The sequence below is a fragment of the Panicum virgatum genome, chromosome 9N (genome assembly GCF_016808335.1).
Source record: "Panicum virgatum strain AP13 chromosome 9N, P.virgatum_v5, whole genome shotgun sequence".
NCBI lineage: Eukaryota > Viridiplantae > Streptophyta > Magnoliopsida > Poales > Poaceae > Panicum > Panicum virgatum.
The window spans coordinates 7,984,591-8,007,163 of NC_053153.1; the positions used below are offsets into that span (position 1 = coordinate 7,984,591).

The following is a 22,573-nucleotide window of genomic DNA, read 5'->3' on the forward strand; positions in this document are numbered from 1 at the left end:
ACCGTTAGCGGAATTTTCTTATAATAACAGTTATCAAGAAAGCATCAGAATGGCCCCTTTTGAGGCACTATATGGATAGAGGTGTAGAACTCCAGTGAATTGGTCAGAAGCCGGGAAAAGGAATGTGTTCGGCCCTGATATGGTCAGTGAGGCAGAAGAACAAGTCCGGTTTATACAGGAGAATTTGAATATAGCACAATCCCGGCAGAAAAGCCATGCGGACAAGAAACGTCAATCAGTTTTGTTCCAAGTGGGAGACTATGTTTATTTGTGGGTATCTCCAATGAAAGGAGTCCAACGGTTCGGAGTGAAGGGAAAGCTCGCCCCTCGCTATGTTGGGCATTTTCCTATCATTGAGCAGTGTGAGCCGGTAGCATATCGCCTGGAACTTCCTGCCCAATTATCCGCGGTTCATAATATTTTCCATGTCTCTCAGCTCCGGAAATGCCTCCGTGTTCCAGAAAAGGTGATTGACATAGAGAAATTGCAACTGGAGCTCGATCTTGTCTATCTCGAGTATCCAATCAAAATTGTGGATCACAAGACCAGGGTCACTCGGAATCAAACCAGTGATTTCTATAAAGTACAATGGAGTAATCACTCCGAGCGGGAAGCTACTTGGGAGACGGAAGAATTTGTTCAATCCAAGTGTCCTGAGTTGCTGCAAGCTTATCGAGGTACCTAACTTTTCGCTCCCGTTTCAATTAGCAACTTCACTCTAAATCTCGGGACGAAATTTCTTTTAGGGGGAAGGATTGTAACATCCTGCCTCGCGGACAGTCCGCTTGGGGCGGCGGACGGTCCGCGACGCACTCTGTTTCACTTGCTCTGTTACTGAGGATCATCGGCCGCCGCCACGTGCCGACCATCGAGCTTGCCCTGGCCGTCCCTGTACGCCGCATTGAAGGCGCGCACCTTCCCTTCACCCACCCCCGCCCACTCTCTCGCTCTCTCTCTCCCTCGGTTCACTCCCTCTCCCTCCCGACGCCATGGACGATGCTTGAGCGACTCCCGTTCGCCGGCCGATTCCACGAGCTCCCCTCCATGGATTTCAAATCCACCGCACCTGAAGCTTGACCACCTCCCTAGCTCCCTCTTCAACCCCTCCAAGCACCGCCACAACTCCCACCTCGCCGGGAATCTCGGATTCCCCGGCCGTCAGTTCGAGTTTCGCCCAAACTCGACCTCACCGTGGAACTCCATCGTCCGTGCAACGTTTCTCTCGTCCAAGGGCTCAAATTGACTGTAAGTGAGCCACTCATGCTTGTGCTCCCCTCGTTCCTCCACATTCACATTGTTTCCAGGCACGTTTTCGACGAAGTCATTCTTACCGCCATGGGCCGCACATCGCCGACTAGGTTCGGCTTGATCTCTCCTCGCGTGTCACCCATGCCCGTGTGCGCCTTTTTGAGTAGATGGGGTAGGGCTAGCCTCGCCGTCGGTCGGGCTACCATCGGCGGGAACGGCGCGCCGCGTCGCCGCGCCGGTCTCACTGGTGGCGGCGCGCGGTGTCAAAAGACAGGAATCGCGGACGGTCCGCCTAGGAGGGCCGGACAGTCCGCAGGTCAGGTTAGAAGTTGTCCAGAGATGTGGTTGTCTCTGATGGTTTCATAGAATTGAACTGCGAACAGATCGCTATTGTAGAGCGGACAGTCCACCATAGAGTTCGAAATTTGTCCAGAGACGATATTATCTCTGGTGGGTTTTGCAGGGTTGAACTGCGGACAGTCCGCTATTGGAGAGCGGACAGTTCACCGTAGAGTCTAGAATTTTGTCCAGAGACGTCGTCGTCTCTGGTGGATGGGCTGAGTGAACTGCGGACGGTCCGCCAAGAAGGGCCGGATAGTCCGCCGTAGAGTTTAAAATTTGTCCAGAGGCGTCGTCGCCTCTGGTGGTTTTGCGGAGTTGAACCGCGGATGGTCAGCTATTTTGGAGCGGACAGTCCGCCCTATAGTTTTGAAGCTTGTCCAGAGACGTAGTTGGGTCTGGTGGGTCTGCGGAATTGTACTACGGACGGTCTGCCATTTGGGCGCGGGCAGTCCGCAAGACATTTCTTTTTAAAAGTATAGTGATTGTATAGCTTGAGTTGCACCCAATCATTTCATATGCATTCGTGTAGCATCCGCAGTTGATGACGTCGTGTACGAGATGATTGCGGCACCGCAGGAGCAGCCGGAGCAAGCCCAGGAGGAGAGGCGTGAGAACCCGGCCCAAGACCCGTCTGACCCTAGCTCTGAGCAGTGGCCCGAAGGCAAGCCTCGGTGCATAACCCTTATTTCAAATTATACAACATAATATATATATATATATATATATATATATTCTTGTGCATTAAAGTCATAGGAATTGAATGGAACCTTAGATGCATAACCCTTAGGTACCATGAGTCCTATACTAGTATATGTCAGACGATAGACGAGCTATGCTAAATAGGGTTCGGTAGAAGTCGAGTAATTCCCAGTTACTCGCGAGATATAGGATATTTTAAGTTTCCATATATGAGATACTAATCTTGGAATGAAAAGAAAGATAGAACTTGAGACCGGGCGGGAAAAGTGTAGCCCCGTCTGTGTCGGTTAAGGACCGTACCGTTGTTGGCCATGCTGATCATGTTTGAATTATACTAACCTCATGCCGGGAGTCGGAGGTAGTCGAAACCGGTAAGCCGAGTACTACCTTGCTTCGAAAGTATAGAACTTCTACCCACCCCTTAGGGCAAGTCGAGTGGCCGCGGAGAATTGTGATGCATGAGTTTACTTTTGGTGGTCTCTCGTAGGGCTCGGCTGACTATATGCAGGTGGGGCGGTTCTGTAGTTCGAGGCAGGGAGGGGAAAGGTTGGTGCGTGGGGTCCGACGGGGCTTTTGCGTGCCGTGTTGGTTAGGTCCACCTTGCAAGGTTAAATCGAATCGATTCGCCGTCAGTCGCTCTCGGACATGGGCACCTTGATCGACTGCGTCACATCGTAGAAATGAGATGAAATATGAATGATATATGGTTATGATTACTTGTAATGTTATTATATGCTTTACCATGTTTGCACTAGATATGTGTAAGGATCACCAGGGTGTCCGACCCTAGAGGGGGAGGGGGTGAATAGGGTCGCTAATCGGTTTCTATCCTAGGGCTCAATCTATTTGCATAAGATAAACCTAACACGTCCTACACATGCTAGTTATGACTAAGGTTTATCTATGCTACTCTCTACTTACCCCTAAAAGACTTGCAACCTATAGCCAATCCTAATCAAACTAACTAGGAAAGTAAAGGCACGAAGATAGAGTAAATGCGGAAACGTAATATGGTAAGTAAAGAGGTAAGGGAGAGAATCTGCAAACTCCCGTGAAGACACCAAAACACATGATTTAACGTGGTTCGGTTAGGACACCAAGTCCCTCCCTACGTCCACGGCCACTTGTCCAACACGAACAAGTGTGATGCCGAGTCTCTCCGCTCGATCACCGTCTTGCGTTCGCCACCAAGGCTCCCGGCAAGCAAAGGCTAAGTGACCCCAAGTCACCAAGACAAGGCCACCGCCACCATCTCTCTCGAAGCGTCACCCACGGCACCGTCTTCACTATAGGAGCTTCTCATCAAGAGGGGTCTCCTTCCCCGCACAAAGTGTCGTTGCCACTCCACACCAAGTCGGAGGGTCCCACGACGAGTACACAAGATGCTTGCTGCAGCAAGACTTTCACTCAAGATAGTTCTATCAAGAACTAAGCCTAATCAAGCACTAAACACTATCACAAGTGTGCTTAAGCCTATATGATGTACAATGAAGCTCTATGGTGGTTGGAGTTGATCTTTAACTCTTTTATGCTTGCATAGTTTCCAGCAACCTCAAATGACCCGGCCTTGGGGGTATATATGGCCACACACCCCAAAAGAGTCGTTGGGAAATGCTGACAAAAATTCTTATCGTCGGTTAAACCGATGCTCCAGTTTTGTCAACACCGGATCAACCGGTGAGTGTACTTTCCCTTCTTCTAGCCGTTACAGTCTTCCAACGGCTACTTGATCAATCGACCGACGCTCTTGAAATCACCGTCGGTTTAACCGGTGAGTGCAAACTCAGAAACCCCCGAAAAATGGAGTTTCTGGACAACTGCACCGACGCTCAAATTTGAGCATCGTCGGATTAAACCGGTGCTAAACCCTACCCTCAGCCTCTGGGTCCGTTGCACCGATGCCTTCATTTTTCCCGTCGTCGGTTCAACCGGTGCACTCTGCTGACTTGGTCTCCACTGAGCCCATTGCACCGGTGAGTACAATTTTCCTATCGTTGTTTTACCGGTGATAGTAAATTGTCTCTGTTTTGAACTTTCTGACTTGGATTTCTTCACGGTCTCTTCGATTCTTGTCCTTTGGGGAGGCCCTTCGGTTCTAGCTACGCCTATCTTCTCTTTGTCACCACTTGAACCTAAAAGCCTGAGAATGATCATCTTAATAATCATATTAGTCCAAGTGTTGTGTTGTCTATATCAATCACCAAAACATTATATTGAAATATGGCATGAGAGGCAATTTTCGCTACAATCTCCCCCTTTTTGGTGATTGATGACAACACAACCAAAGCAAGCAAGATGAATTGTAAGGATATGAAATTGATACCAATTTGAAAAGATAGAAACTACTTAGCTTGCTCGGATGACATTTCAATGCTCATTTTAAAAGCCACCTGTATTTGAAATTGATACCAATTGTAGAACAATGGCTTGTGTGTGGTTTGAACCATATGAGCAAAGAAAATTTTTTTGTACCATGGGATCATCAAATTGCACTTCTCCCCCACATTGACTAAGTACCTCACTCTATCACCATGCAACCTTTTGCATTGCATTTTCCATTCCTCCCCCTTTGTCATCAAACACCTAAAAGCTTCATAACCACTAGCAACAAAGAGCATTAGTAGCAAAATGAATTAACTTGGTGAGATGTGTTTTACCTAGTCATGCCTCCCTATATCATTTATCTCTTTAACCTTTGGGAGTTATGACTCGGTCTTCTTCCCTTGTCCAATCTTTCTTGATCCATTGATACCAAATGAAAGGTTAATTGCAATGTGCATCATCTTGATATCGAAGGATTGAGTGTATTACCATATGGACTAAAGGAGTGTGACTACAACAAATATCACTTTGAAAGCATGTTAGTCAAAAAAACACAAGCTATAGAGTTAGCTCCCCCTAAATATGTGCAATAGTGTTTGAATCACCTAACCAATGTATGCACTTGTATTTCACATATTGGGGATCAAACTCTACAACTTGAAAAACATGGCACCAATTGAAACAACATACCTTTGTTGATTTTTAGATACCACTTGTAAGATTTTATTTGTGGAAGGTGGTACCATTTTGAAGTGCATGTGCCATGCAAAAGTGGTGCATTTTACACCAAGATTAAGCTCATGTAGAATGTTTCAAGAAAAATTATTAGTACAAGCAAACTACCATATGAAATTTCTAGGAAAGTATATCAAATGAAAGATACCAATAGTAAAGATAAGATCATACAATCCTAGAGAGGCATTGAGCTACAATGATGCATGAAGGATATGAAATGAATTTGAGATCATCCTTTTACCTTGCCCATTACCTCATATGTAGGGGAGGGGAATTTGGGTCACTAATCTTTAATCCACAACTTGGCTTTAATTCAACTTTGCATGATGCATCCCTACTCATGCATCCCAAACCTTGTCAAGCCATCCAAATTCCCCGATACCTTGTTTGGTGCCTAAGTCTTAGGGATCCAAACCTTTTGAGTGGAAAAACCGCACGGTGACTGACTTGGTTAACTCCATATTAGACACAGCTGGTCTTTCTAAGGCATGGTGGGGGGAGGCTGTATTGACTTCGTGTCATGTCTTGAATAAAGTTCCAAACAAGAATCAAGATCAAACTCTATATGAGATGTGGAATGGGAGAAAACCATCGCTTTCTTATCTGCGCACGTGGGGGTGCTTAGCGAAAGTTATTGTGCCTATTCCAAAGAAGCGCAAGTTGGGACCTAAGACAGTGGATTGTGTCTTTCTAGGATATGCTCAGAGGAGCATTGCTTATAGATTCTTAGTGGTTAAATCTGAGATACCAGATGTGCATGTTGATACTATTATGGAATCTCGTGATGCAACATTTTTTGAGAATATTTTTCCTATGAAAGATATACATAGCAATTCTAGATTTTCGACAGAGATAACTCCTCAACCTGCAGTACCTATCGAGTCTTCTGAACAATCCGATGAACATGAGCATGTCCTAGAGAAGGATGACAGTGAAGCTCCTAGAAGGAGCAAGAGACAAAGGATTGTAAAATCCTTTGGTGACGATTTCACTGTGTACCTTGTGGACAATACTCCCACGTCCATTGCAGAGGCATATGCATCTTCAGATGCAGATGATTGGAAAGAAGCAGTCCAAAGTGAGATGGACTCAATTCTTTCTAATGGAACATGGGAGCTCACTGAATGACCCTATGGTTGCAAGCCAGTAGGATGTAAGTGGATATTCAAGAAGAAGATTAAGCTTGACGGTACTGTTGACAAGTACAAGGCTCGACTTGTTGCTAAAGGGTACACACAAAAGGAAGGCGAAGACTTCTTTGATATTTATTCACATGTCGCTAGATTGACCACTATTCAAGCATTAATTTCCTTGGCCGCCTCATATGGTCTTATCATTCATCATATGGATGTTAAGACAGCTTTCCTAAATGGAGAGTTGGATGAGGAGATCTACATGGATCAGCCTGATGGATTTGTAATGAAAGGTCAAGAAAACAAGGTGTGTAAGCTTTTGAAGTCTTTGTATGGGTTGAAACAAGCATCTAAACAATGGCATGAGAAGTTCGACAGAACTTTAACTTCTGCGGGCTTTGTCATTAATGAGGCTGATAGATGTGTGTACTATCGCTATGGTGGGGGTGGAGGAGTGATATTATGCTTGTATGTGGACGACATACTGATCTTTGGCACAAACATTGATGTGATCAATGAGGTCAAGTCCTTTCTTTTAAAGAGCTTTGATATGAAGGATCTAGGAGAAGCTGATGTTATCCTTAACATCAAGCTTATTAAGGTTGAGAATGGGATTACTCTTTCACAATCCCATTATGTGGAAAAGGTCTTGAGCCGTTTTGACTATATCGACAGCAAGCCTTCTCCAACACCTTATGACCCTAGTGTGATGTTGCGAAAGAACAGAAAAATTGTCAAAGATCAACTGAGATATTCGCAGATTATTGGTTCACTCATGTACTTAGCTAGTGCAACGAGACCCGACATATCTTTTGCTGTGAGCAAATTGAGCGGGTTCATGTCAAACCCGGGTACTGATCATTGGCATGCACTTGAAAGGGTTATGCGCTATCTAGCAGGTACTATGAGTTATGGGATTCACTATTCTGTGCACCCTGCTGTGCTTGAGGGATATAGTGATTCAAACTGGATATCTGACGCTGATGAGCTATATGCCACGAGTGGGTATGTGTTTACCCTTGGAGGTGGTGCGATATCATGGAGGTATTGCAAACAGACCATTTTGACGCAGTCAACCATAGAAGCAGAACTTACTGCTTTGGACACAGCCACTGTTGAGGCATGAGCTCTTGATGGACTTGCCTGTGGTTGAGAAACCAGTGCCGGCCATCCTTATGAACTGTGACAATCAAACAGTGATAATTAAAGTGAATAGTTCTAAGGATAATGCAAAGGCATCAAGACATGTTAAAAGACGACTGAAGTCTGTCAGGAAGTTGAGAAACTCCGGAGTGATAAGTGTGACTTATATTCAAACAGACAAAAACCTGGTATATCCCTTTACAAAAGGATTATCACGGAATGTGATAGATAGTGCATCAAGGGAGATGTGTATGAGACCCGTATAAGTTGCCACAGTGGTAACCCAACCTATGTGATCGGAGATCTCGTGAATTAGGACTTGGGGAGAACAAGCTGATGTGAACTGAGGAGAGTAATGGTTAAACCCTCTCTAAGAAAAGATGCAATACTATCAGTTGCTGTAAGGCAGGTTGGCTATTTGCCTTAATGTGTTTCTATTGGCTCTAATGAGCAAAGGTGTTGTCCTACAGAGCATTCTTGAAAGAACACACCTATATGAGTCTGACTGTCTAACGTCGCAGTCTGTGAGATTTGGGTGATCTCTAGTAAACAAATGAAGAGACCAGGGAGTACGACGTATATGCTCCACCCGCGGAGAAGGCTACTGGCAGCCATGTACTGGTTATGACTTTGAGTGAAACTTGTTCACACCAAACTTGCAATTCAAGGCGTAGTCTATTATTCAAGTTGTGAATAAGTGTAGCTTGAAGCTCTAGGTGAGAGTTCAACTTAACAGTCCTCACTAAAACACTGATATATCAAACAGTAGTGAGAAACAGGCAAAATCTATAAATGGGTATTTGAGATCTGGTGGGAGATTGTTAGATTTATGGGCTTGGCCCATATAAATAATCCTAATAAATCTCAAAGACCCATTAGCACTAAGAGGAGGTACACCATCTATTAGTCTCGTATTACTAATGGACGAGGGTGTAGGGGGTCTTTCTCCCTTTAAATACGGACCACATCCCTCATGGAAAAAGTGCACCATAGATCGCTATACGTGGAGTCCCCAAGGTTTGGGAATTCATAACAAGATCTAATCTGAGTTAGGGTTTTGCCTCCTCTCGTTGCTGCACCGCCACCGTAGTCTTCTCCATCCCGAGCGCCGGCGTGCACCGGCGAACGGGAGAGAAGGTCTCCGGAACCGCTCGCTCTTGTGATCCTGCACTGGGAGAGGGCGAATAAGGTTTTTGGGAAGCGCTAAGAGCGACTGCTCATCTTCTTCGCCACGGCTCGTCCTCCGTCCAAGTCAGGAGCTGCGGCGTACCGTCGTCTGCAATGCCGGTTGCTGCGCTCCGTTCGAAGGACCGTCTTCGTCTCGTCTGCGCCTTTTGTCTTCCCGGCGGCTCCCGCACAGTACGTATTTTGTGATCAGATCTGTTTCATAATCATGTTTTCTGAGATCATGTTTATGATATACGTACTGTCTAGTATGTTAGAGTCATGCATGCTAGGTTTAATTCTCGTCATGATAAATCTAGTTCGGAATTTAAACTTACAGTTGTCTATTTTTCCAACAACCTATGGGCACGGCGTGAGCATTAACCTGGAGCTCCAGATATTACCAACCGAGGACCAATGACGGATATCCGGAGATTTGTTTTAGTAGCTCTAGATTTATCAGTAGGTAACTACAAAATTAAATGGCTAGTGATTGTCCAGCTTATCGAAGAGCAAAAAAAGAAGCTTAGATGCAATTAACAGAGAGTAGTATACATGTAGCGGTGATATGGACCCGTCACCTTTAGACGACGGTCGGGCGGCGGAGACGGTCACCGACGATTCCTCCACCTCCTGCGTGCTGGCCTCGGCGGTTGGCGCCACGGCGGCGGCGGACCGGGACTTGGCGAGCTCGAGGAGGCGGCAGCTGACCTCCCTGGAATACAACGTCTGGAGGACCTCTATCCCCTCCTTGACGAAGGCCGGGGACGCGCCGGCGGCGGACTTGGAGGCGACGGCGAAGGCCTCGGCCTGGACGGCGGCGGCGGCACGCTCAGCCTCAGGCTCCGGGACAGTGCCGTAGCGCCGGGAGAGGACGCTGGGCGCGGCGACTGTTTGCACGATGCGGCGCATGACGGCTTCGCGCATGCGCTGTGACGGCGGCCAGATGATGAGCGATGGGAGCAGCGCCTCCGCGGCCTTCGCGATGGAGGCCGGCTGGGCGGCGTCGGCGGATCCCTCGGGGGGCGCGGGCTGGGTGCCCTTGGCTGCGGCGTTGGGAGCGTCCTCCAGCTTGTTGTGAGTGTCCTTCTAGAGAGCCCACCATGGCTTGCTGCTCGAGCGGCACTGGCTTGGGGAGGGTCGCTCCATGCTGCAGGAAGATGGGCAGCTTGTTCGACACGGGCCGCCCAATCGGGACTCGTGGAGACGATGCAGAAAGCGCGGACCGGAGGCGCGACGCCACTGCGAGCCCGGACGCCGCTGCCTGCGGGGGCAGCGACGGGCTACAGCGAAGCCGTCGAAGGGGTAGGCGCTGAGCGAGCACCGGTGGCTGCCCTTCCTGTGCCACCGGCGACAAATCTGATGCCTTCTACACGGCCACGGCATCGAGCCTTCTTCACCGCTAACGGGGAGGAGGGCCATGGGATGGAGCCGAAGGGCCGGCTCGGAGGAGGCCGGTGACGGCGCTGCGACTGCGAGATGGAGGAGGCGATGGCAGCGAGGCGAGGGCGCGAGGCAAGACGCGACGAATGAGGTGAAGACGATTTGGTCCGTGGACAAGGACAACGCGCAGGTCTCACGTGTGGACCTCCCTTCTGCCGCGAGCGGTGTACGACAGCGATGGAGCCGATGGAATCGAGAAAATGACGCAAAGGTGATGTGGCATAGGAGGTACGCGATTATGGAGCAGGCCACAGGCCAGGAGCAGCAACGAAAACAGGCCGAAACAACGCAGAGGCACCGAGGACGCAACCAACGGACCAGGGGAAAAAAGAGGGCCCAAAATAGACGCAGAACGGCGACGAGCAGCAGCCTAGGGCCTAGGCTAACATGGGGGACGTGTCGTACACGCAGAATGCAGGAAGCAAAAAAAATTGCCAGGCAAGAGACACGCACGCAAGGAAGCAAAAAAAATTGGCAGGATTATCAAATAAAAAAATTGGCAAGCAAGAGACACGTGGGTAAATGGAATTGGCAGAACAGTGGAGAGGTCTCCACAGCGTCCCTTTTGGTTCAGTAGGGTTATTATCATGGTTTTAAATAGCGGGCTAAGGGGTTTAGCGGTTGGACTCAAAAAATAGCTAATAGCGGACTAAATAAGGCTATAGCGGGCTATAGCGGCTAAAATACACACGAGTTCAAATAGCGGAACTATACCTCAAATAGCTATAGCGGGTCATAGTGGAAGCTATAGCGGGAGATTTAAAACCTTGGTTATTATCCACAGAACAGTGGAGAGGCCTCCACAGCGTCCCTTTTGTTTCAGCGATGTAGGGTTATACATACATATGACGATCCGGTTGGCTTTTCTGCTCGTGAGCGTAGAGGAAACGGGAGACAACACGGTTGGCTCTAGATTCAGCGAAGGACACGACCGGCAGGTGCTTCGATTCAAGTGCAGATTGCATCACTGAGGCCCTGTTTAGTTCCTATCCCCATAAACCCCGTAAACACAAAAAAAACCGTCACACCGAAGTCTATTTACAAATTTTTTTTATAGATGGGCTATAAATTGTGAGGCGAATCTAACGAGCCTACTTAATCCATGGTTTGCAACAGTAATACTACAGTAATCTTCCGCTAATTATTGATTACTCATGGATTAATTAGCATCATTAGATTCGTCTCGTGATTTACAACCCATCTGTACAAAAAGTTTTGTAAATAGACTTCATTTAGTACTTCAAATTAGTAAGATTCCAACACAAAATTTTTTTACGCTTGAACTAAACAGGGCCTGAAGCGTGAAGCGGAGAGAAAAAGCAACTAAACAGGGCCTGAAGCGTGGAGCGGAGAGAAAAAGCATATACGACCTTGATTACATCCAAACTTTAAAATTCCAAGAAAAAGCATATACGACCTTGATTACATCCAAACTTTAAAATTCCAAATTTTTGTAAATCGCATGTATGATATATTAAATATAGTTGAAAAAAATCACATTATACAAATAGATTGTAAATCGCGAGACGAATTTAATAAATCTAATTAGACTGTGATTAGACACTAAATTACTACAATAAAACTACAGTAAACATATGCTAATGACGAATTAATTAGATTCATTAGATTCTTCTAGTAGTTTAGAGACGGATTCTGTAATTAGTGTGATCAATTTATATTTAATACTTTAAATACGAAAAAATTCTCCTTCAAAATTCTAAAATAGGGAACTAAACACATCCAAGAGTTTCAGAATTCAGAGATACTGTACATGCGAGAAACGGATGGGACGGACGGTCCAAATTTCTGAACTCTGAACGGGCTTGCTGCGGCCTGCACGGGTGTGCAGGTGACTAGGTCAGGTCCGTCCGTCCGTGTTCCTAGCTCGGAGGCGGCGGCCTGCCCGCATCTCGATTTCACGGCCAACTCTCGCCATCCCAGACCAAAACGCGCGCCGCTGCCTCCGCTCTGTTTTCTACGACGCCCATTCGCCGGGACCAACTCCACGGAGAAGAGAGAGGGGGCTCTCAGGCCCTCACCCGTCAGGTAACACGGCCGGATCCATTTCGTTCAGCAAGATTGGGGATATGGTTTGGAAAGCCTTGAAATGCAGAGGGGGAATGACCTGTGCGGTTATGATCCTGCCTAGATGCTGGAAGGTTGGTTCATTAATCCTTAGTACTTAACGTCTCAGCCATCACATGGGTCGCGGGTGTGCTGCTTTGATGATTAGCTCACGAGAAGATCAGGAATATGTCCGCATTGAATGTGATTTGGTACAAATATATATACTTTCATTTATACACTTTCTCAAACAATTACAGTATTTTTTTTCTGTTTCCAAACAATCAAAACAATGAAAAGAATTGCATCAGGATCTCCTATGTTCCTCTTTCCTGTAAACATTCCCACCCAAAATTTTGAAATGAAAAAAAAAGGAAAACGCAACTCAATCTGTGCACTCCTATAAAAAAATCATTCAGTCCTTAGCAACTTTACAAATAGCTGTACCGATTTGTCTTTGTTTGTAGAAATCAGTCTGTGTGCTGCTGCAGAAGGAAGTGGAACTGCGAGTTTTGCCTCAGTAATGCTGGCGGTTCCACATCTAATGGGTCAATGTCAAGCATCAGATGTGCTATATCGTCCAAGGATATAGGTATGCTGCATTTTAGTACATTTTGGGCGTTAGATCAGTGGCTCCCATTGTTGTTTCAATGAGGAAATCAACTGCATATTCACATCTTAGTACCGTACTACCGAATATACCTTGAATCATCATCTAGCAGGAAAGAACTATTTGGAGTAGTTATCGAATCATCTGTTGTCATCATTCTCATCTTTCCAATGACCTGAAGTAATGTTTGCTCTTGTTAAGATGTTCTCTTTTGCAACACGCAGATGTATTTCACGCCTCCAGGGAGGGGAACGCATTTAGGATTGCATACACGCCAAACAATGCAGATAAACACTTACCTCTTGAGATAGACCTTGTGCACCATATTTGTCGTCCCAGAACATTGTTGCTATGCGATAGATTTGAGTTATGCTCAAAACCTGCGGAAAACATGCAAAAATTTCATGCTTGACAGCTTGCAAAAAATTAATCCAAGTGTTTATAAGATTTCTTGTTTACAACTTACAGGGCAAAGCTCATTTGTGATTTCCTCCAGGGTTTTGTGTGACTTCTGATGCAGCACCTGTAATATGAATTTATTTAATGAGTAGAGTAGTAGACAGATGAAACTATGATGTCCGTGAATAACTGCAGGTTTTCAGGCATACCAGGAACCCAACTGCCTGCCTTATGTGTTGCAGTTCATCCCAAGATGCCCCTGCATACTGCATTACAGCGATAGATTAGCTCTCTCTTGCTGATTACAATTATTGTCTTGCTGAAATTACCCAATAAAAAAGGGGAAAATCTTCACCTCTTCAGTTGTTCTAGAGTACCATTGCTCCAGTTCTTGTAAGCCAGCCTTCAAGAATTCCCCATTGCTAAAAGAGCAGCATTCCCGACGAAGTAGCAAACTAAACAAAAAGGTAAAGGCTTCATACAGTCCAGAATCAACCATGTAAACTATATACCAGAGACGTATTGGTGTCTTATATGAGCTTGTGCAGTCAACTAGTCAAGAATAGTTAAGGGTGTAGTATATAATAATACCTGTTGAAGAGTTGCACATTCAAGTATGCATATACTTGACTAAATGTTTTCTTGATTATCATCGGAGGTACCTACAAAATTAAAATTGAATTCAGTAATGCATTTCTGTACTTCCCTAACTGTAAGGTGGCTGAAATATTAAGATTGGACTCACATGGTTATTTTTCATTGTTTCCAGTGTATTTTCCAGGCACTTAACTATGCTTTGCCAATGTACACTTGATGCTTGCCTTGATAGTGCATTAGAGTGTATACTTTTTAGTGAACCCCGAGATGGTCTCACGCGATTAGCTCTTGGAGCCTATGAAGGTCAATAACTGTTAGAAAACTGTGTTGTCTTGCAGCCAGGTCACGAAAATGACTTATTTGTTGTACCTGTATGCATAGAGTCAAGAATGGGCTTATTTCTTTCTTCAGGTTATCTCTAATTATCCCATATATCTTCTCAACGTATGCTGTTAACTGTTGCTTGAACCGAAGTGCTGGATACTTTGCTTCTACCATTGATGCAGTGTCAGGCCTTCCTACCATTCCACCGTATCCACTAGTTATGCCTAATCCTGATGATGATGTCCGGGCACTCTGAAGATGGAATATTTAGGATGTAAGCTCAGCTCATGTTTACAATGTGAATATCAGTCCATGGTACTTAATGAAAGTTGACCACTGAAATCTTGACGTCCCAGAAAACAATACATAGGAAAAAACACATTATATATTTATAAGAGCATTGTGCACTACCAGTCAACCACTGGCCTGTATTATGGGGACCCTGGCAAACTTGACGTTGCAATCTCAGATAAAAACCTTTATTCATGCAAAACACAAGTCTGGATGGCGAACTTACCTGCACCATTCTACTAAACAGGCTGCCTGTTGCAGTCCGGCTGCGATTCGATCCTTTACTTGATGAACTGCTAGCTTTGAGGGTATTTTGTAATAAGTAGAGGAGAGTTGATGTAGTTGACAACCAATAAGCTAGCTCTCCAGAACTTTCAGCACCCTATAAATTAAATTCCGGTGATGAGTTTCTCCACAACTTGCTTGCCAGCATTGGTGGTTCTTACACCACGGAAAAGGGAAAGTGATCTGCATATTTATGGGAGTAACAACCTCAACTGATGACCTAATTGTTTGGATGATTCGATCAAATATGTTAGTCTTCTCTGCTTCAAATGAACGCCAGCGCAGGAGTGATTTGTAGACAATGCATGCTGCAGCTGATTTTTTGGCATCAAATCTCCTGTCTTCTACAAGACTTTTAATCAGGACATCATGATTTTCCTGTGTAGGTGTGAGGGAAGAACAATTGGCGAGACATCAATCTTCACTATGCATCATGAAGAGATTAATACTATCTAAGGCAATAAAGCAGTGAACGTACTTGCTGTCGATCTGTCAGTGATTTTTGTTTGCTTAGATTCTTTACAGGAGGAACAACCACCTGTTCCTGCATGCAGAGCATATGTACCCATGTTAATAAGATATCTGACTGGGATTATGCAATATATATTATAATATGTTTGCCAGGTAAAACTTATAGCACATACATTGACTATTTTAGCTTCTTCAAGCTGGTGTCCATTGTCAACTTCCATATGAATGAGGTTCTGACATAAAATTCAGTGCAAATCTTTTAGTTATCAAGTAGCAATAAAAGTTCCAGAGTAGTGTTTTCCTAAAGCTCCTTCAAGGGAACTTACCTCCATTACTGATGTCTGATACATTTCAGGGGTGACCACGGCCTGAACAGCAGGCGCTGAATTACTGCGGAGCAACTGGATCTCCGACTCTAAGATGGCAATCTTGCTTTCCAGTCTAAACAGACCATTTTTTTTAACTTGTGAGGCTCTCATAGGATGTGAACCTCCAGAAAGAAAGAAAAAAAAAGGTGCGAATGAAGGTATACATATTGAAGAATGTACCTCTCTATCTGTTTTGATTTATCCTCATCTGCTGTTGCAACGACCAAAGATTGTTGTCGTAGAACCTGGTTTTCAGATTCCATATTGGATAAACTTGTTTCAAGCCTGCAGCATGTAGTAGAGATAATGGATGTGTAGGGCTTTGTAATTGATACAAGTTAATTTGACCAAAGCAGAAAAAAACATTAATACCTTTCAATCATCTCTTGAAGTTGATTAACTTTGGATTCTTGTTCTTGTGTCTCCTGTGACAATTCGTCAGACCGTTTTTGCATCTCAAGAAGCTTATTTTCTAGATCTTCAGCCTTCTGTCTAAATGTACTTAGTTCATCCTGGATCCAAAAGTGGATGTGTGAATTTTTCTAAAGGATCAAATTATGAATCTTATGTCTGAATAAAAATGTGGAATTTATTGGGGATCGATTAATGACTACCTCAAGTTCTTTATTTTTACTTGTCAATTGTTCAACTTTTTCAGTGTCCACAACTGGCACTTCTACTATCTTTGGTGGTGCCTGTTCAATTGCTAACTTCGCGGCTTCTTTCTCCTTTAATACTGCTGCATGGGCTTCCTCAATCTTTTCTTGCATTTCTTGCAATGCAGATTGCAACTTTCCAATTTCTTGGCCCTTGGCTTCTTCAAGGTCAGTCTACCAGCAAGCGATAGTTAAAAAAAGTCATTTGGGACCAAGTAGACAACTAAAACACTACATAAACTGCAATATTGATCCAGGTGAATTACCCTCAAACGCTTTTCAACATCTAACCGCCATGTAAGTTCTTCTGCTCTCTTTTCAAGCTTGTCTTTAGCTTCTTTGAGTGCGCCGGTCTCTCTTGCTTCCTGTTTACATAGTTATGCTTACTTTACTATGCACTAATAATGAATGGTGTACTTCTGCTTCACATGTGAAATTAGACAAACCATTCTCAGTTTCCGAAGTTCCTTTCTTGCGATGCGTGCCCTCCACAAGCACTGAAGAATCAATGAAGCTCTCTTTTGCTGCTTATAAGCAACATAAGCTTTGTGTTGGCGCCATCGAGTCTGTGATTCATACAGCAGCTAATTATAGTTTCTTATGAAAACTAACTACAAATCATGATCACCATTGCAGAGCGAACCTGGATAATTATGGAAGCCTTGGTCTCTCTTCGGAACCTGTGTTCATTGCGAGCTGCCATTGCCCGTATTCCTGTCTGTATTACTATAGCTGATTCATATACTTGACGGTATGCTTTTCTGGCAGAATGGCCTCGTGCATGCTTTTGTATCCTAATTGAAGCAGCATCTCTTCTCATATACTCAAAAAGCTTTCTAGCTAGTCGTGCTGCAGGATTGATTACATTATTTGTCAGTTTCAGGTAAGACCAGTTTACTGACCTTAAGGGCACAAAGTGCTCAAAGTAGTGAAGAATTACCTCTCCAGAACTTCTGAGATTGAACTGAGGCTTTTCGTAAGTTGACAAATTCCTTTCGCATAAGATATGTCTTTATACGCCTCTGGATTAGTCGCGCAGCATTGGCCAATACTTCTGCTCTTCGAGCATCCAACTCTGCCATCTGACCAGCTCTTAAGAATACCTTTGTTTTCCCTATCTGATATAAAAGGTCACAAGTGAGGTCATACAAAAAATATATGCTGTATAAGATTGTTTTATCTCCCGTATTCACCCATTGACATAGGCTACCTGATATCCTTTCAAACCCATTCTATCACATATTGCTGCACAGGCGGCCTTCTCATCAGAGCTGAAAAAGAATTGAGCTCAGTTAAACCTTCTTCAGAAAAAATCAGAGTATATTTTATTGGTATATTTCACTTGAGTTTCACCCCTACTATATCGTCTACTTAGATCACAGCTAGAGCAATCGTACCTGTCCACAAGCTCTGGTGCAAGCATCCCAAACCGATCAATGAACTCATCAAATGTCCTCTTTGTTGGATAGCCAGCACAGCTGATCCTGATTGCTTCCAGAACACCCTGTATCATGACAATGTGCAAATGTCGAACCAATCAAGACACAACATGAAATCATGGTTGCAGAATAAACATAGTAGAGCAAATTCACATACATACCCCACATCTCAATTGATTCAAGACGTTGAAATTCTCAAAGATGCCTGGTTTTAGTACAGTATTAGGCTTCACACATCTAATGTAGTGAGGTTCTGTTGTACTCAGTGTTTCCATGAGGGATTGAAGTTGTTGCTGCGTATATTACAGTTAAAAGGTTACTGGCCATTCAAAAGACAAGCATAGAGATCTGGCTCCAATATGACACACCTTAAAGCGAGTACCGATTGAAGAGAATTTGGACTGTTTAGAAGTCTCCTCAGGTAATGGAGGAAAGAGATTTGCAACAAAAGGGCACCTTGAAGAATTTAGTAGAGCTTGGTGTTCAGCTACCACATAGTCTTTGTTCTTATCAAGGAACTGATCTGCTTGATATGTGACCTGTTAGTTGAACAGCCTGTTAAAACTCATTGTTGGTAGATTGTATATTTCATATCGTAACTGAATGGTTGCTTACATCTCCTGCATAGTGGTTGATTGTAAAGGCAGTGCGAGCAAGTTTGGGCTTGCTGAAGCGCTTATGTGCCTTGTATGTTTGGTACATCTTTTGGGCAAATGTTTCATGAGTGGACTTTGGAAACATACTGCATGAAAAACATATGTCACATCCTTATATTTTCCTTCAAATTGCATGCTATGGAATATTTTCACTAGGAAAACTATCCTATGTTAATATTTGGTGACAACACAATACATTGAAGAATGCTTTTAGGGGTATATCAGTTTGCACATCAGGCTACATAGACAGTTTCTCAAATTAATATTCTCTAAATTCAATTACAAATAACTTCTGTAGGGTGAAAAGACCACAACACAAATCATACCATGCCTCATCCAGAAGAGCAATTATTCCTCCAGGTTTCTGCATGCAATGTTCAAGGGTTATTGATCATTTAATATTTGACTCTTCTATAGAATTAGTACATATACTACTGGTATGTTCACTGAAATCACCTTCTCAATCAGGTCCAGCACATCCTGATTGTCTACAAATTCAACATAGCTCCAGTCTATTTCCTCCCTTGTGTATTCCTCTTGCTCCATCTTAAACACATGCTGCAAAAGGAACTCGCGTTAGATATATCTGTACACATTGGGTATTTATTAATTATTCTCTTAGTATATTCGAATCTTATCTAACCTGGTTGAAGTGCTGTTGCAACTTCTCGTTTGTCAAATTGATACATAGCTGCTCAAAACTGTCAGGTGAGTAGAATTTGATGTTTCAGATTTTTCAGGTACTCAAAACTAGTATGAAGATAAAAAATAATCCAAATTCATACTTGCAGTGGAACCAGACAGTACTAAACTAACGGCAAACCTGTTAATCTTGAAGCTCTCGAATCCATAGATATCAAGCACGCCTATTATATTGGTCGCATCTGGATCCTGACCAATTGAATTATTGATCTTGTCTACAATCCTGTCAGTTGTTTAGATAATTAGATGACCGCCAGTACTGGTGATGCTGGTACAAGTCTGAAGTGGTAACTCAACATTCAGACTGCACCTTTCAGTCTGTAGTCTTTGCATATAGCTGGCAGCTAACACTAGTAGCACTTGATATTTTTCTTCTTTTTTATGCATTCATGAAAATTCTTACCAGTCAAACAGTCTTGAATATACTGTCTTTGCTAAGGCATCACGACTTAATGCAGCAGAATCTGGATCGAGGGGTTTCGTGATATTTCCATCAGGTGTTACAATGACTCGCTGGCAAAGGGAGTCTTCAAGGGCCTTCTCGTCACACCTGACAACAACTTTATGCTTTAGCATACCAGAAAGATAATGACCCGAAAAGAAAATAAAGATATTGGACTTACATAAGCAGTTCTGCGACTGTTTTCAGGTGATGGACTGATTTATCATCTCTCAACTTGGATGAATCAATTTCCTTCCCTTTGGAGAAGTCAATATTCCCTAAGTGAAGAATTGCTGCTACTACTCTGAAGATTGCATCCTTGAGCAGTGAAAAAGATAAATTACTTCTTTCGTCAGAAATGTATTTGCTATGCTAGACAATTCTTCTGATATGGATTACCTGTTCATCTTGATCAATGCCAACAATATCCATTGCATTTCTGGTTTCTATGTATTCTCTTGCATCGTCCACATTTGCTACTTCATAGCAGTTCGTTTGGTTCAAGTAATGGAATGATCTTGGGTCTCCCACCTTAAATCTCTTTACATCCTGCAATCAGTTGATCATTCTGAATAAGTTGGTTTCTGGTCACTTTAACCAAGCAAAAAAACTAGAGGTTTGATTTTGGTTCTTGAGAATTACCTCAGGGGGTGCGTTACAAAGCATGTAAAAGCAATGGTAGTTCCTCTCAGGATCAGAGACCTGACATACTCGTGATCGTTCAAGGAGATACGTGCGAACAGCAGCCCCAGATATCTTCCCATACTTGTCGAATTGAATTTCAACAAACTTACCAAAACGACTGAAAAATTCAACATGTTTAAGTACAGTAATTCAAAAATCCAAAATATACCATATTGTCAAAGTGCAGTTGCAGTTACTGATTCAAGAGTTCACCTTGAGTTATTGTTCTTTACTGTCTTCGCATTGCCAAATGCTTCAAGTACTGGGTTAGACTACGTGCACAGTACAAGAAGAAAGGGAATTAGTACGGGCACTGAGATCAAAGAGGAGGAAAAACGTGAAGAGGGACCAGTTTTTTCCTACCTCTAGAACCTGTTGCTCAACAGTACGCCCCTCCGTACCGGACCTTCCTCCCATGAATGCAAGATACCTCATGAGCATCTTCGTCGTCTCCGTCTTACCAGCACCACTCTCACCACTCACCAATATGGACTGGCTCCCGTGATCATTGATCAGCGCCCTGAAATTGTTGCCACCAAAAACAAGGAAGAAGATGCCGATCAAACTTCAGACCGTGAAGTGTTACTGTCTACAGATTCCGACTGCAGTAACAGAACACACAGACCTGTAACAGGCATCTGCGATAGCGAAGAGATGGGGGCTGAGCTCCCCAAAGGTGGCGCCCTTGTACTGCTCCATCATGTGCACGTCATAGAGATGAGGCAGCCTCTGGAAAGGGTTCACCGCAATCAAGATGTTCCCGGTGTAGGTCTGTCAGGTTATTTAACATTGTCAGCTCGCTGAAAGCCTGGAACACAGTGTTCTGGACAGGAAGAAGAAGATTGACACAAAGGTTTCTGGAAGGCAGGTACTCACGTATATCTCGTTGAGGCCGTACCGGCAAGAGAGGTTGTGCAGGACCCCTGGCTCGTGGAGGTACGCCAGCTTCGTCATGTCGTCCACTCCCGAAGGCGGCGCCTCCGTGTCCTTGGGGTATATGCTACCAAGGCTCGCCACAACCTGAAACCAATTGCTCCAATCTTACTACATGTCAAACAGTGGAAACCGATCACAATGAACATCGACATCATCTCGCAGTAACAGGTCCACTGAGGCAATTCAACAAATGATTGGCAGGCATCCTCTGTTGCCATGGTAAACTAAAATTTTCCTTCAAGTATGAACACTGAGCGTTGTTCTCTCTCGGTGAGTTGCATTGAGTAGCTATTGTCTCCTTTTTCTGCTATCAATGAGCCCAACAGTTTGAAATCTCACAGGCTCAACTCCTTTGATCTCGATCACACAGCGCACGCGGAGTTGGCACGAGAATTTTAATTCAAGGACTGCTGCTGCTGCTACCCCGGCTGGACCGGTGAAAGAGAAACAAACCGAGAGTTGAATGAGGTGACGGAGGACGACGCACCGTTTTGCCATTGGTGGTGGCGATGGTGGCGTCGCGGCCTTTGATCTCGGTGACGACGCCGTCGACCCAGGCTTCGCCGGGGTCCTCCAGCCACACGTGCGAGCCGACGATGATGTTCACCGGCGTCCCCTGCGTGATCAGGCAACAAAAAGGAAACAAATCACTTCTCCAAGCACCAGGCAGAATCAACTAGCTACTAGCTAGGCAGCAAATAAGCTGAAGGACACGAAGAACAAACTGACCATCTGGCGGCCGATCCGGCTGCCTGCTGATTCAGCTCCTCGTCGTCGTCGGCCGACGGCACGAACCGCGCATGGGAGGGAGCTCGATCACTCGATCGGAGCTGCGAGCGAGGGAGAGGGAGGAGGTTATGATCAGCGGGTGGCTGGCCGACGAGAGAATGCGCACGCGAACACAGATGGAAAGGGGGGCGGCGCGGGGGCGGTCCGCGGCCTGGTGGAACAAACGGAAAGCGTAGGGAGGAAGGAATATACAAGCTGGTGTGCAGAGCAGAGGGGAGGCAGGGCGATGCGGAGTGGGGTGGCGGTCGCCGGGTGTGAGCTGGTTCGGCTCTCCCTTTTGCTGGGAAAAGGAGGCCGCCGGGAGGCGCGCTACGGCCCACGGGCTACGGCCACCCCGGAGCGTACCCGCGCTGCAGATTGTAGACCAGCACGTGCACTATGGCGAAAAATGACATCCGACATGTTCTCCAAAAACCAAGATGCATGTTAGACCCACGGGGTATATTTTCAGACAAATTATCATTTCTTTGTTATTATGGCCAGCAGCATTATTAGGACAAAGATGCTGGACGTAATGGTGAACTAGTGTGCTTGGAGATGGCAGGAAATGTGATCGGTGAAGTGACATACTTGCTTGTACTACCAATAATATTTTTTTATAATACTAAGGGAGCACAGAATCGTCTATGAG

The 22,573-nt window shown here is 44.7% G+C and overlaps 2 protein-coding genes and 1 long non-coding RNA gene across 21 annotated transcripts; 1 reads left to right on the forward strand and 2 right to left on the reverse strand.

Annotated features, from left to right (window-relative positions):
• Nucleotides 1-8,940: 8,940 nt before the first annotated feature.
• LOC120690113 (MFP1 attachment factor 1-like) lies at nucleotides 8,941-10,499 on the reverse strand. Its single transcript, XM_039972638.1, has 3 exons — nucleotides 9,342-10,499; nucleotides 9,125-9,256; nucleotides 8,941-9,002 (listed from the first exon to the last, which is right to left on the reverse strand). Exons 1-2 carry the CDS (start codon nucleotides 9,711-9,713, stop codon nucleotides 9,167-9,169), a joined length of 462 nt encoding a protein of 153 aa, XP_039828572.1. The 5' UTR covers nucleotides 9,714-10,499; the 3' UTR covers nucleotides 8,941-9,002; nucleotides 9,125-9,166.
• A 1,432-nt stretch (nucleotides 10,500-11,931) lies between these two features.
• Nucleotides 11,932-22,198, reverse strand: LOC120690112 (myosin-12-like). Of its 3 annotated transcripts, XM_039972636.1 has the most exons (40): nucleotides 21,883-22,198; nucleotides 21,641-21,769; nucleotides 21,094-21,237; nucleotides 20,843-20,988; nucleotides 20,581-20,737; nucleotides 20,431-20,489; nucleotides 20,176-20,335; nucleotides 19,933-20,082; nucleotides 19,715-19,851; nucleotides 19,495-19,641; nucleotides 19,213-19,314; nucleotides 19,033-19,090; nucleotides 18,846-18,947; nucleotides 18,716-18,753; nucleotides 18,349-18,475; nucleotides 18,102-18,272; nucleotides 17,895-18,026; nucleotides 17,692-17,798; nucleotides 17,505-17,565; nucleotides 17,235-17,412; nucleotides 16,938-17,143; nucleotides 16,741-16,860; nucleotides 16,561-16,659; nucleotides 16,253-16,468; nucleotides 16,011-16,150; nucleotides 15,819-15,923; nucleotides 15,597-15,711; nucleotides 15,444-15,503; nucleotides 15,278-15,343; nucleotides 15,007-15,177; nucleotides 14,741-14,896; nucleotides 14,269-14,475; nucleotides 14,048-14,194; nucleotides 13,894-13,964; nucleotides 13,658-13,757; nucleotides 13,512-13,568; nucleotides 13,370-13,426; nucleotides 13,203-13,283; nucleotides 12,996-13,078; nucleotides 12,513-12,890 (listed from the first exon to the last, which is right to left on the reverse strand). In XM_039972636.1, exons 1-40 carry the CDS (start codon nucleotides 21,883-21,885, stop codon nucleotides 12,764-12,766), a joined length of 4,692 nt encoding a protein of 1,563 aa, XP_039828570.1. In that variant the 5' UTR covers nucleotides 21,886-22,198; the 3' UTR covers nucleotides 12,513-12,763. The 3 variants fall into 3 exon arrangements, 2 of the variants coding, with proteins under 2 accessions (XP_039828571.1, XP_039828570.1); XR_005681576.1 differs by lacking the exons at nucleotides 12,513-12,890; nucleotides 12,996-13,078; nucleotides 13,203-13,283; ... (4 more) ...; nucleotides 21,641-21,769; nucleotides 21,883-22,198 and adding an exon at nucleotides 11,932-12,413 and having other exon boundaries at nucleotides 13,791-13,964; nucleotides 20,843-21,006; XM_039972637.1 differs by lacking the exons at nucleotides 12,513-12,890; nucleotides 12,996-13,078; nucleotides 13,203-13,283; ... (4 more) ...; nucleotides 21,641-21,769; nucleotides 21,883-22,198 and adding an exon at nucleotides 11,932-12,381 and having other exon boundaries at nucleotides 20,843-21,006.
• LOC120690114 lies at nucleotides 12,112-18,504 on the forward strand. Of its 17 annotated transcripts, none has more exons than XR_005681582.1 (8): nucleotides 12,133-12,275; nucleotides 12,761-12,885; nucleotides 13,128-15,796; nucleotides 16,297-16,462; nucleotides 16,552-16,591; nucleotides 16,931-17,045; nucleotides 17,178-17,270; nucleotides 18,042-18,504. It is a non-coding gene; the product is annotated as an uncharacterized LOC120690114 (long non-coding RNA). The 17 variants fall into 17 exon arrangements; XR_005681589.1 differs by having other exon boundaries at nucleotides 16,423-16,462; nucleotides 17,172-17,270; XR_005681581.1 differs by having other exon boundaries at nucleotides 16,423-16,462.
• Nucleotides 22,199-22,573: the final 375 nt, after the last annotated feature.

Excerpts from the sequence above, each read along its gene's own strand:
- LOC120690113 (XM_039972638.1), bottom strand. The coding sequence starts at position 9,713 with ATGCGCGAAGCCGTCATGCGCCGCATCGTGCAAACAGTCGCCGCGCCC. Across the intron at positions 9,257-9,341 it reads GGTCCATATCACCGCTACAT|TTACCTACTGATAAATCTAG; the intron begins GTATACTACTCT and ends TTAATTTTGTAG.
- LOC120690112 (XM_039972636.1), bottom strand. Across the intron at positions 15,178-15,277 it reads CACTGACAGATCGACAGCAA|GAAAATCATGATGTCCTGAT; the intron begins GTACGTTCACTG and ends ACACCTACACAG. Across the intron at positions 13,965-14,047 it reads AAACAATGAAAAATAACCAT|GTACCTCCGATGATAATCAA; the intron begins GTGAGTCCAATC and ends TTAATTTTGTAG.